General features: G+C 36.4%; 1 protein-coding gene across 2 annotated transcripts in view; it reads right to left on the bottom strand.

The window, feature by feature from the left end:
• Positions 1-308: 308 nt before the first annotated feature.
• Positions 309-14,464, bottom strand: part of LOC149573297 (putative RNA-dependent RNA polymerase 1) — a 146,485-nt gene continuing 132,329 nt past the window's right edge. The window contains exons 3-4 of one of the 2 annotated variants that reach the window (XM_089814504.1): positions 1,757-1,916; positions 309-1,396 (exon numbers count right to left, since the gene is read on the bottom strand). In XM_089814504.1, the coding sequence (XP_089670630.1) occupies positions 617-1,396; positions 1,757-1,916 (940 nt within the window). In that variant the 3' untranslated portion in view covers positions 309-616. The remainder of the gene's footprint in view (positions 1,397-1,756; positions 1,917-14,464) is intronic. The other variant, XM_089814505.1, reaches the window with a different exon arrangement.

The raw sequence follows: 14,464 nt of genomic DNA, 5'->3' as shown, positions 1-14,464 counted from the left end.
AGAAATGGATAAGAAAATAAATATTAATTAAACATTTTTTTATAACAAAATATATATAAACTTTAAGATGGTCATATAATAGACACCTCATTTCCAAACTAATATTATAAAATATCATTAATATGAAATAATTAAATATTTGTTTCTAACACAAAATAATAATAAATATTTTCCTTATCTATTTTTATTTTTATAATTCTAAACTGACCATCCTCATTTTCATATATCCTAATTGAATTAAAATTACAATAATTATAAATTAATCAATATAAAACTAATTCATTCAAAAATTATTTCTAAATAAAAAATTAATCATAAATTTTTCATAGCATTAAAAATATATAATTAAAAATACTATAAAAATATCAAGTAATATGAAAAGAGGCCTTCCATCCTTTCCTGGGTAAATGTGTAAACTTTCGAGTTTCAAATAGTTAGATTAATCTACCATTCAAACAAAGATTATCTGTTTCCATCACAGGATATCTAATCCACCAAACATGCTCATTCAAGAACACATCTATTTACACATTTGAAGGGAAAAAATCAAATCTATGCTCATTCATGAGCACATCCCATCCTTCCTGGTATTGTTCTTATTTTACTGGCTATTTTCTTAAAACCAGTCCTTGCGCTTGATTCGCAATAACTTTTCATAAATAACCCATGGGAAGCTTATGAAATGAGGATTGTTCTCATCTTTCCCTTCATAATCTCCAAGACCCCAATATTTAGGATGATATGTTACATGATACCAGGCAGATGCTTTTGCATACTCATCACCATTGGAGCTACCTTCCTCGTCATCAAACCACGATCTTGCTTGCTTTTTCAGAGCCTTAATTTCCGTCATGATAGTTTCTTTGAGATCTCCGAGCCTAGAGCCACGAAACTTTGATAAACTGAAGATGTTTCCACTGACAATCTCCGCTTCATACTTAACTCCATAATGGTACATTAGTACGGCTAATCTGGAGTCATACCAGTTTTTGTACATTATTGCTTCCTCAAGATAGTACTCAAACCCCCGCAATTCCAAATCCTTATCATATGACATTTGTGCAACTTCACTTGTGAATGGATTCATGAGAAGAGCCTCCGTTGCCAATTTCTTGATAGATCTGTATAGTTTTCCAATTGCTCTTGTTGATTCGTACATGGATTTATCCTCTTTCTCCATGAAATCAGGATAACATTTTGGATTTAAAGAAGGTGGTATATGAGCAGGAATGCCAGTTTTGGGGAAATCTACTGCTGTTGAAAAGAGCTTGGCCAACTCTAGGCAAATCGGACTTCGAGCCTTGCCGGGCTCCAGATCAGAATACACAGTATGCCTGTTGGATATGATTCCCAATGTGTCATTCACCATATAATTCACAAAATACTCTTGAATCTCCTGCATTGTGAAGTCATCTGGATTAGGAAAAGTCCAAGATATAGCAGCTAAGTCGATTAGCACTGTAAAATTATTGACGTTAAGATATCACCATTTGCTATTTCTAATTTTCTACAGATGCTAATAGACTGGTGTTCTAAAGAAAAAAGGGCGGGGCAGGAAGGTAGCTGAGACTGCTAATTCTCTATGTTGTCAATCACAACACTTTGAAAAAAGAGAGGAAGGTGGGTTAACCTACAGTAAAAGGCTAAATAGTCGCAAGTTCTAAGCTTCAAAGGAAATTAGAGCAAAAGCACTAACGTACGCATTCCATGACTGAAACGGTAGAATAATCTCAGATCTATTTGTAAACAGTCATACCTCAACCGTAACTGCATGGTCCAGTATGTCTGCTGGCTTTGCCTCATAGTCCATCGGGTTGTCCTGTTGAGGTGGAATAAGAGATGTATCCCAACTTACAAAGTATAGGTCACCATCCAAATCGCTACCAGAACACTCGTCCGGATGGGGTCTGCACACTCTTGAAAATTATAATGTAAGGTTTGGCCAATTTTATAATCTTAAAAACGCTCTAGTAGAAAAATGAACAAGGTAAAAAATAATGGACAGAATAAATTAGATAGAGATGTTTTCGGGAATTTGAAGTCTTCCTTCTGATCCTTTGGGTCAAATGATCAAATGCTGAAAACAAATTAGTGTCGTGAAACTCATGGCATGTATATAATTAGCTTCATGGTATAAAATTTAAATGTTGGACTCGCAGGAAATTGTGTTACAGTTGACTGTTTAGAAATGCATAATAACAAGAAGTTGTAGATAAATAGAACTTTTGAAGAAACTATATGTTAGAAATTGACAGAGACCAGAAGGCCATGAGAAATTCAACTCTCAGATGAATATCAGTATTTCTCTTAACGATGCTTTCTGGGTCTGCTACATTGATACTTAACATGCGGGCAACACTTAATACAGATCTGAAAGGTAAATAGTAAATGCAAGATTCACAACACATAACACATGAACATAAGATTTGTTCTCAAGGAAACCTGTTAGGAGAAAATCCAGTGGGAGTCTAATCCACAACATGATGTACTATGCTAAAAGTACTGACCTGTTAAGAGCATAAAATATAAAACATATGGTGTACTTACACCCATAGGCATACAGCAACCACATTGCTCAAATTACAATCTCAAATCTGTCCCTCAGTGGAGCCAATCTCATCTCAATTACAACACGATGGACAAACAATCCATTGCAACCAAACTGACAGACATCTTCTATGCCTATACAGTTCCAATGAAGTACAATTCGCATTCACCTCGCTCATATTGTCCTCGCATGCTCATTTCTTTCATTACAAACTCTCAATTATAAAATGATCTGTCATTTATACCAACTACAAAGAATAAACATCCGCTAGGTACAAGAGTCGACCTGGTATACGAAAATATGCTCAAACACCATTGTGATCCAAAAATCAAGTTGGTTAAGACTTAGATAGGACCCAAATCTTCAACCACGAACATGCTACAGCATTGCCAATGCAGCACGAAGAATTGCAACACATTACTCCACCAAGTTGATTACGACCATAATGAAGAAACACTCAAACACACTACCAAAACAACAGTTTTGATCTCCTCAATCAATGCAGACCATCATGATCCAAGAACACTAACAAGCAACATGAATACCATGCCTAACCTTTGTAGCAATTCCAACTCAAAATCCAAACTCATCTTTGGCACTGCTAGGCAAGAACACTGTACCACCAAACTTTATCATATCAAAAGATAGCTTCTTCTACTGAGAATCACGAACAATAGAAACTGCAGAAACAATGATAATACAAACTCCGCAAAATCTGAAACATCAAATCCAACTCATACCAAACCAAATACTCAACCTTTGTAAACTGTAACATTGTAATACCAGTAACCAGCAACTCAACTAAAACTTACTCAACCCATCATGCGAACCTCTGTAAGTTGAAAACCATCAACTACAAACATCTCAGAAGCTTCAGCTCAAATCATAGCAATAGATCTTCAATACTAACCCAACCATTCGAATCACTAAATTGAACACTTCTCAATACACTGTTTGTCACAACAAATAGTATGTTGACATCAATGAAAAACCATCAATGTCAGCAACTCAGTACACATCAAAAATCTATGACATGCTCAACCAAACCATTAACATACTCCTCCTTTGGCATTGATGGCAACATATGAAGTGGAAAACCAAACAAAGCACAAAATCATAATATATACACTTGATCCCGCTTTCATAATATATCCACCTCATCACTCATATATCTAGCTCAAACAATCTCTCCATGTCTTCAACAATTATCTCTCCCTCAAAATGGTAGCATCGTTTTTCATACAATCTCTCCTCCTTTGATGTCAATAATGAAGGGGCCAAGGACATCAAAGCTCTGAACTGACCTCAACAGGGTGACTTAAAGTTTTGTAGCACCGAATGACAGAGGACTTGCTTCCCCTAAGGAGAAGTCCTCAACACACCAATCTAGGGAAATAATGTCCTTGAATATTGTACCGGATTCTTTGAAATATTTATAGCACTTGAATTGTCACAGTAAATAACTATCGTTTTATCAATGCACACCTTTAAATCTTCTGACATTCACTTCATCCAAATGACTTGTGTACGATTATTAGCAACAACAACATATTCAGCTTCAGCGGTAGACTGTGAAACACAATCCTGCTTATTACTAGTCCAAGAGATTAGAAGAATGCATCTCCACTAGTACTCTCTTTGTCATCCCAATTTCTTTTCCAATCAACATCAGTATATGTGCAAAGTGTAAAATCTCTATCTCTATCAAACTATAACCGGCCATAATCAATTGTTTCATTTAAGTATCTGAAAATTCTTTTTATAGCAGCAATATGTGACTCTTTCAGATCACCTTGAAATCTAGCAACAATATCAACAACATTCATTATATTTGGTCTAGTCTGTGTCAAGTAAAGAAATCCACCTATCATGGTCCTGTATCTAGTTTGAATAGTACAAGGGGATTCATCATCTTTTGTCAATTTGCAATTAGTCACCATAGCAATACCAACTAGTTTAGAGTCTTCCATCCCAAACTTCTTCTATAATTCTCTAACATACTTGGACTCAGTAATAAAGATTCCTTTATCCAACTGTGTAATTTGCAATCGAAGAAAGAATTTCATCTGACCTATCATAGACATCTCAAACTCCTTTTGCATTTCATCAGCAAAATCTTTACTCAAATCATCATTACCTCGAAATACTATGTCATCAACAAATACTTTAAAAATCAAAATATTGTCACTAGTTACATTGAAACACAAATTACTATTTGTAATTACTTTAGTGGAACCAATTCTCAATAAATACCACCCAATCTATTATACCCGACTCTCAGAGTTTGTTTCAATCCATACAAAGCTTTCTTTAGTTTACAAACCATATCACCTTCATTGGTTAGAGTAAATTGTTACATCCCAAATTTTTGCCCTAAATTTTAAATTGAATATAGCCGTTGGTTTAACATGTGAAAGTATGTTAATTATAGCCATTCTATCAATTTATTTCTTCCTGGTCATGTGAAAGCGAGTTAGTTAATTATAGCCGTTGTATCAATTTATTTCTTCCTGATCATGTGAAAGCGAGTTAGTTAATTATAGCCATTGTATCAATTTATTTCTCTCCTATCATGTGAATTAAGTTAGTTGAAATATATATGATAATGAGATATTTTCATGAACATGTCAAAAGAATTAGTTATTCTGACGTTGATGAAACTCTAACAGTCACTAGATGATTTTGAATTAACAATCTATAAATCTTGAATTGATGTCTTGGTGAGAATGTTGTTTTCAATGATTACAAGAAGAAGACTGAAGAGAGAGGGGAAGCATTGCTAAATGAGGTCATCGGAAGGGAATGGTCGAAGAGTCCAATCATCTGAATCGACAGGTTTGACCTAAGTTCACTCTGGCAAGGATATTAGGTTTGATAACATGTTGCATTATGGAACCACATGAGCTATTTAAAAAAACAATATAATAACCAATTAAAAATCTAAAACTATAATTCATACCTTTGAGGAAATTATTAATGAATTCATTATTTAATTATTATTATTCATATTATGAACATATGTACATAAAAATAAGGTGACACCAATAAATTATAAGCTATAACTTAATGATGCCACCTTACCAATACATGCACATGAATGTAATTAAAATGAACAATATTAATAAAATAATAAAATCAAACTTTCTAACTTCTTAATCTTTTCCTCACTTTTTCTTTCTTCCTTTTTAATATTTCGAATTGTCTTTGCATTGGAAAGGTCTCTTGTAACCGATGGCAACTGAAGAGCCACACGCAATCCTTTTATAGAGCCTCATAATCGCATCCCAAGACACCTCTTACTCTCCATTTTTATCTGCCGCTATCGGTGACCCTCATGTATCTGAGAATAGACCAATCTGAGATTATTACCGTCTGCAAGTAATTCTAGTTGTGTTTATTGCCTCCATTTTCTCTCCTTCTGATTCTTGCCTGTGGGAAATCCGAACCAGCTTTGGAGTCCGAACTCTTGTTTATCAGAGTATCTCTGTCAAGTAGGACTGCTGTGATTTAGCATATGTTTCCTTTGTGTTTTCCTTTGTAATTTTAGCTCATCTAGTTCATGGAGTATCCGTAAGCTAGAATAATTCAAAGACTTGTTTTTATTCATTCTTTCCCATATTTCGCATTAGCTGCAACCTTGTACTCATGTAGCATAAAATCTATGATGTTGATGCCAACATATTATCAGATTTAAGTTAAGAGAAGAACTTGTAGAATATAGAATAAATTTAATATCTACCAGTGTTGATACTTAATCGTGAAAGGATATTAATAAATAGAATTTTAATACATCCTTTTATATCACTTAAAGATGGAATAGAAATCATGAACACCAAGGAATTCACCGGCAGTATTGCCAAAGTAGGTGAAGAGGTGTAAAGAAAAAGCAATGGATATAAACTCGTGAAACCTAGGAATCACCAGTATGATAGCCAGAAATGGGTGAGGAGGTGTAAAGAGCCTGCACAAATAAAAATTGCATTAGACCAGAATATATAATATGCTTAAAACTTTAATCGCTCATGCTTGTTCCAATTACGCAATATGTTGTCAAGTCGAGTGGTGGAGATCGGGTTTGTAGACCCAACTTGAAATCCTTGGCCAAGGTAGAAATTAGGCAGATACACCGAACATGTGATCTTTGTTGATTGTCCAGACGCTTCAATATTTTGGAGAATAATTGTTGGGACATCAACCCACCGGGTTGCTTTGATGGCTAAACTTATGAACATCCCAAACACGATCCCGAGGTAGGGAGAGCCATTCTATTAAATTAGAATATGTGGGGATAAGTAATGGTCCGCGGTTGGGAGGTTAAGCCTATGTCAATGCTTCTTCTCTCACCAATGCAAAGGCTTGGACGAGTTAAAGAAATTCTTTCATCTATACAGTATGTTTCTTTTACTTTTAACCTTCGAAAGATTAGATGGTTATTTTCATTTCAAGATAGAGAAAACATTTACTTTATGTTAATGAGATTCTCAATTGATATAATTAACCATTACTTTAATTTCAATTAAATAACTAGAAGTAGTTAAAATGTTAGCAATACTTGATATCTCTTTTGATTCTCGTAAATGTAGATTTCCTTTCAGTTATAGTTAAATGTCAGTTACTTATGAGATTAGTTAATTAAGATTGTATAATTTGGTTAAAAAAATTCGTATGTTACATATGGTATCAGAGCCAAGTTTCAACACTGAACCTAGGGTACCCTACCTTTTTAAAACTTGATGGAGATTTGAATTGACTATAGGATGTTAGTACGTAAAACTCTCTGCAAGAAAACTCGGCATCCCATCTTTCCCTATCTTATTAGAAACATGACTAAACATGACTATTCCTATTGTTCTGAACCTCGAGACAATGAAACCCTGAATCAAGCAATTCAACGGATGATGAAAGAAAGAGTCAGGTGGACTCCTACCAAGAAGGCAGCATATAGAAACAAGTTAATACAAAACTGGAATGCTCAACAGAGCAACCCCCTTTTAAAGTTTCATAGATACTGGATCGTACAAGATATGTACCAGTCTAATCTAAAATGTAATGCTGCAATGCAAGATTAAATGTTGTGTGAATGTAGACTTCCTCAATAGAGAAAGTTTTGTAAATAAGATTGCTTAGTTGAGCAATGAAAATAAAATTAAGTTATTTGAAATATGTGTTGTAAGACTTTTTCTCTAATAAATTTCTTCTTTCTGCATAATAACACGATTGCAAATTAATAGGTTGGAATCCTAAACATAAAAATGAATAACAACAGGAATATAGAAAACCAAGAAATAATATGCGAGAACCCTCAATCTTCCAATGAGCTGTTACTCCAAATTTTGCAAGAAACACAATTAAAATTAGAAACCATGGAAAGAAGGATGAGTGAAATGGCAGCCCAAATGGGGCAGAACCGTGAGGAAGTACAAACCACATCTACTTTTAGAGCGGAGACAGAAGTCTCTGAACATAACAAAACCCCCTCTCCCAAGCAATCAGAAAAGAAAAAGAAGAAAGAAATAGTGGTTGATCTATCAGCAAACATAAAGAAAATAAAACCACCTAAATTTTTCAGTTCTGAATCTGGAGAAGCAGAAGCATGGTTGACCAAAATAGGGCAATATTTTGAGATTAGATTTTTCTGAGACCTCAAAAGTAGTTTGGGGGATATATCATTTCACCGGAGAAGCTGCAACCTGGTGGGGAAACACTAAGATCGAGCAAAATATTAGAAACACTGAAATCACCTGGGAGAAATTCGTGAGCATATTTTGAAAATGTCGGCTGCCTCAAACCTTTTATGATCAGAAACTCTTGGATTTTCAGAACTTAAAACAAGGAGACTTGTCAGTGCACAAGTATTGGGAGAGATTCACACAATTGTTTAAATACATGTCACCTTATCAGCAAGACACCAATCTGAAGGTGAGAAAATTTATCATAGGGTTGAACAATAGGATAGGAGGAGCTGTTGATGTTCTTGCTCCCCGTACCATGGAAGAGGCTCTGGAAAAGGCTATTCAACAAGAGCATAAGATCAGAAAGGACAACTCCATCCAAGATAACAAAAGGAAAACTACCTAGAATTCAGAGGGTGCTGATTTTGGAATGCAGAAAAAGAAATTTAAGGATTATAAGAATAATAAACCTGAATTTAAAAGTAGTGGAGCAAGAGATGTCAAAAGCAATTTTATGTGAATAAGAATGACAGGATTAATGAGGAGGGACCACTAGGAGGATGTTTTAACTACAGAGGGAATCATTTCATGAGACAGTGCCCTAATAAACCCAACATTAGCCAGCCAAAGCGTCCATCTTTGCCGCAACAGCAACAAGCCTTTCAACAGAGGATTCATGCAACCCTGAATAATAGGTAAGCAGAGCAGCAGATAGGCCCCATTGAAACTCCGAGTTAAATTTACGAGAACCCTATGTCCATATTATTGGTACTAGAGCATCTAAATGTTTTGTATCACCTAGGCTATTAAGTAGATTCCCAAAAAGATCTAGTGTTATGGCAAAACCATGGATAGTCGAATATGCAAACCAGTCAAGGGCTAAGGTGGAGCAATGCCTAATTGAAGCTCGAGTTGACTTTTCAAATTTCTCTACAGAATTGAACTTATATGTAGCATCGTTGGGGTCATACGACATTACCATAGGAATTAATTGGCTCAATGAACATAAGGCCAAAGTAGACTGTCTTGCCAAAACTGTATACTATATGGATGATCAAGGCAAACCAACAAGCATTTCAGGGATTACACATGAAATTATATCAAAACAGATCAAGAGATATAGGAGGAAAGGCTGTGAAATTTTCATAGTTAGGATTGAGGATACAAGGGAGTCTAAAACAACCACATATGGGGATGATTACATTTATGAAGATGGAGAAATCAGGCAAAAGTTAAAGGAATCCTTCAAAGAAAAATACCCTTATTTAAAGAATTATCAAGATGTGTTTCCTAAAGAACTTCCTAGATTACCCCCTTCCTCGGCATTTGATTTTTCCGTAGACTTGATACCAAGACCGGAACCCATATCCAAAGCCTCATATAGAAGGACAACCACAGAGTTAATGGAGTTACAAATTCAATAACAGGATATGCTAGATAAGAAGATGATTCGACCTAGTGTCTCGCCATGGGGAGCCCCAATGTTGTTTGTAAGGAAGAAGGATGGAACCATGAGACTATGTAGATTAAGAATATGAGAAGGATCACAAAAGGATACTACAAGCAGCAAGTGGCGTGGCGAAGTCAGCGGAACTCAGGGCAAAGCACACACCCTATCCTCCTATGGGAGAAGTTAATGAAAGGCTAGCTAAGTTCATTGCCTTAGCTAAGAAAATGAAAGAAAAGGGAAGATTTATATTAGAAGATCATTTGATGTAAGCCCAAGTGGCAATTTCCCTTTCTTCTAGAATAGGACAAGTGTCTATTTCTGATTGGCCACCATTTTGGTGCCTTCTCATTAGTTGTCACTTTTTGCACTTTTTTCATTGGTCCATTGATGAGGTGGCAGCTGCTCATTGGCCGATGGGGTGGCAACCCTAATTAGGATTTTGAGGATCCAATCTAGATCGTTGATCTTGTTTTGATCTCCACCGTTTGTTGTATTTTTGGCCCCTATAAAAGGCCATTTGCTCTCATTTGTAAAGTGTCGGAGAAATTGTTGCGAAGATAATACCAAAATTGCTCTCTTTTTCATTGTTGTGATTTGCATGTTGATTAAGAACATTGGGTATTATTGCATGTTTTCTACTTCCACTTAGTTAGATTTCCTTTCAAGTTGTTAAAGTTTGTTTCATTTCAAGTTGTTTAAGCAAGAGTAGAGTAGATGGACAGTTGTATGGTAGCATTGGTAAATATTTGATAGGGGTCAATACTAGGCCACTAGCATCCTAGCGGCTGGTTGGGAAGCTTTGTGTGGTAAACTAGTTTATTTTTCCTTAGAATCATTGCACCTGTGGAAGTGAGGCCACCAGTCAGCTCTTATTAGGTTCGATCCCCGTCCATTTGCTAACCTTCTATTCATAGGAATAGGAGTAGAATAGTAAGTAGCTGGGTAGTCGAAGCTTAGAGAAGCAAGTTAGAGGAGTAAGTTAAGTGATAGAACTCATCCATTCACCTTCCACAACCATCGCTTTCGCATCAACATCATCATCGGCAGACACACCCTCCATCATCGCAACCATCAACATTATCTGCCTCCGCACATTTCACAAACTGAGTCGTCATCTCCATCATTCTACCAAAGTCCAAGTCATCCTCGAATGAATAGCGTAAGGCCGCCTACGTGATTAGTAGCAAATCACATCGATAAAACTGAGCAAGTATCCACAAGAGTAAGGAACATTGGAGTTATACTCATGTCTCATGAGCATTAACTTTTCAAGAGAGGAGTTGTATGTTTGATATCCCATATTGAATATTCAAATCCTAATATATTATGTAAGTGATACAAAACTCGCATCAACATTATCTGGCGCTAGAAGGAGGGCTAACTTAAATTCATTCTTGAGAAAATTGGAGCATTGGTGAGGCATTCACCCTCCATCGTCGCGCCATCAACATTATCTGGTGCTAGAAGGAGGGCCGAATGATTTTCATTCTTGGATCAACTTGGAAATTCAAAGCAGAGATTGAGGAATGAGCTTTCAAAGCTAGATTTGAGAGGAGAGATCTCTTTTAAAATCAAAAAATCAAAAAATTCAAAAATTTCAAAAAGAAGAAAGGTTTCTCAATGGATGGGCGAGTGGACGTTCATCCCATTTGGTCTGATTTGAACAAAAGGTTATCTCCATTGAATTTGTCTCAACTTGTAGCACCAGGGAAACGCAGGATACATGGTACTACGGACCATGGGGAGATGAATTGTTTGGTGTTTCTCTTAAGAGTGGACATGGCGTCAAGAGGAAAATTTTCTTTTCCACAAATACATGAGCCTGCGGTCTTTGTCCATTTAGAGGAAGATTTTCTTGTTTTCAAAGAAGATATCATTAGGGAACCAAAGAACATATGTGGAAAACATTATTAGTGCCTTGCACATAGTCTCATATACTCAGAGTCTACTTGCCCATCTTGCCAAGACACCATTGACTTGGTCAAGTTTCAATTCGGTTGGTATGAGGAAATATCAGTAGGAGGTGGTAAGAATTTCTTTCAGCTTCCAAGTTGGACACCAAAGAATGAAGAGGGTGAGATATATCAAGATGATGTGGTTGATTCTAATGATCAAGATAAACTTGTGGATGAACCTTCACACATTATATCACGAGGTGGAGAGGTTGACAAGAAAATTGAGGAAACAATTGAATTTATCCAAGAGAGAGAGGAGACAGTAAGCAAAGGAAAGGATTCCACCGAGATCCTGATTGAGTCAGATCCAGATGCTTCATCCGATGAGGGTGAAGGCATGTTCGAGAGCTTCAAGAACTTTGTAACTAGAACTGTACAACAAGGAATGGAGTTGGGTAACTGAATATCAGTAGATAACTTATTATTACCCAATTGGTGCAGAATTCACAACGTATTCTACTCGGAGTTATCTTGCTCCTTGTGTACAGTGGCCTTAGAACAAGTAGAAAAGAGAATCTCAAGGGCTCTAAAACGAGAAGATCAACATGGCAGACAGAAGGTTGAGATTCAACAAGTTGATGAAGCAAAAAATTAACAGGTAAAGACACACGAAGAACTACAAATGGAACATCAAAAGGTGGACGAAAAGGAAATCTTTGGTGAGCCTTCATGCATAATTCAAGGGGTGACTCTTGAGGATGGGTTGCAAGAAGTTTCAAATATCCTTGAAGAGGAAGATAATCAAGTGGACGAGTTGAACAGTGAAATACAAGATATCAAAAGAGAGTTCAAATATAAGGAAAATATTGATAAACCAATACAAGGTGCTATCTCCACCACATTCTTTGGGGGGATGCTTGAAGATCTTGTGAAAGAAATACAAAAGGAGTCATTGCCCAAGGCCTTTCAAGGTGATCTAGTTGTTGCAGGTAGCATGATTCACCATCAACTTCGACCTCCAGAAATTTTGCCACTTGAAATGGAAGTTGATGGACAATTCACAAAGACGTATGATGGTTCTCCTATCAGTCTTGAAGGTGCTATGTTTGATGAGAGTATACATGAAGAATGGCAAGATGTTCCTGAGGAGAGTTCAAAGGAAAATTACACGCTAGATGATGAAGCTTCTATTGACGAGGATATGCAAGGATTGTTGAGTGATGATCAAGTTGCTCCCATGGAAAAGGAAAATAACGAATAATTTGGGTTGATGCTACAGTTGGATGTTGTGTTCGAGCAACTTGGAGAGGTGTTTGAGGGGGAGAATATCAAACAGTCCTTGATTTTTGAGGATACACTTGAAGAGAATCACAAGGATTCATGGTTCACTGTTCACAAGGACAAGCCCCCAAAGACGATATTTCATGAGCTTAATTCCAAGATTGATCCTGCCTGGGCTACCAATGAGTTCGATCTGGATGTTATTGGGATGGTTCACCACCAACTTCGACCTCTTGAGGCCATGGAGAATTTACAGGTTCCATTTGAATTTGGGTCACATCAGGTTGTTTCTTTCCCTGCTCTTAAAAATGAAAGATTTGAAACTTTTTATTTTGATTATGGAAATTCTGGAGAAACAACTTGTATTTGGATTAATCATGGACCCTATGAGTTTCCTCAATTGTTGGTCTTGCATGATAATTTTCTAGAGTTTGAGTTTGAGGTGACCAATTTTTTTCAGAGTATAAGGATGAGTTTGCAAGATTGAGAACTATCACCCAAACCTTGTTACTTTTGAACATCTTAAGAAACCATGTTAGATCCAGTGTATATATTAGATTAGTTAGTGTTGTCCCTTTAGAGTCTTGTACATAGTTAGGGTAGGTTTGTCTTGGACCATTTGGTTCAGGAGAGTGGTTTAGGTTTACTTTCAGTTAGTAGTTTAGTTTGCTTTCAGTTCTTTAGAGTAGAGTTTGTTTTGGACCATTTGGCCCAAGGGTTTAGAGTAGTTTTCTTTTGGTTATTTAGTTTTGGTTAGGGTAGTTTTCTTTCAATTGCTTAGTTTAGGTGTTGCGAGGGAGCTCAAATTTGATTTGTATCAGGTCATTTGAGTTGAGATCTTTTAGCTTCCTTAGTTAGAGAGAATTTTGGTTTTGGGTCTTTACAAGTGCAAAGGGGGGTCCATGTCATCACTCGTGGGTGAGGTGTGTACATTTTACATTTTTTGTGACAAAACGGAGTCCGTCTTGTTCATTTCTCGAATACATTTGACAAGGTTCAGCGGTTAAAGGATGTGCTTAGTCGTTGGTCTATGGTAGGACTTGTATTAAACTTGGGTTTAACTTGATAGAGGTTCTTAAGTTATCTCTGGCATGGTTACAACATTCTACTCACACTTAATTGCTCTGAGTTCTTGATGTTTCAAAGTGAAATTGGACTTAGTAAAAATCTTACACCTGCTTCAGCACCACTGTGGTCTTCCAAACCCTCTGCAAGCTTCATTACCTGCAAACCAAACAAAAGATTGAAAGGAAAAGAAGAAAAAGAGAAAATATCATGAAAAAAAAAAGGGGCAATATCAAAGTGAAAATAAAGATGAAATTTGGTTCAAGGGTGTGCAATCATCTCTATCGGTGCTATAAAAATAATCACTAAAGGTAGAACAGTGATTGTGGTGCCACAGCGATAACTCCGTCGGGGCTATAGACACCTGATTGGTAGCGGAGCTCTATCCAGGTTGCTTTTCAAGTAAGGATATTATAATAGCTAAGTCTGATGGATCTAAGAGATTATCAAGTTCTTGTCGAGCGAGAAATAAATCATTTGCACACACATAACTTATGGTCAGGGTGCTTAGGTTCCAACTTGAAAGTCCTTTCCCTTGTTGAGTGCTCGTCCT

The sequence above is a fragment of the Cupressus sempervirens genome, chromosome 2 (assembly GCF_028749045.1).
Source record: "Cupressus sempervirens isolate cs-2001-9-10 chromosome 2, ASM2874904v1, whole genome shotgun sequence".
Lineage (NCBI taxonomy): Eukaryota > Viridiplantae > Streptophyta > Pinopsida > Cupressales > Cupressaceae > Cupressus > Cupressus sempervirens.
This window is presented reverse-complemented; position numbering and strand designations above follow the sequence as displayed.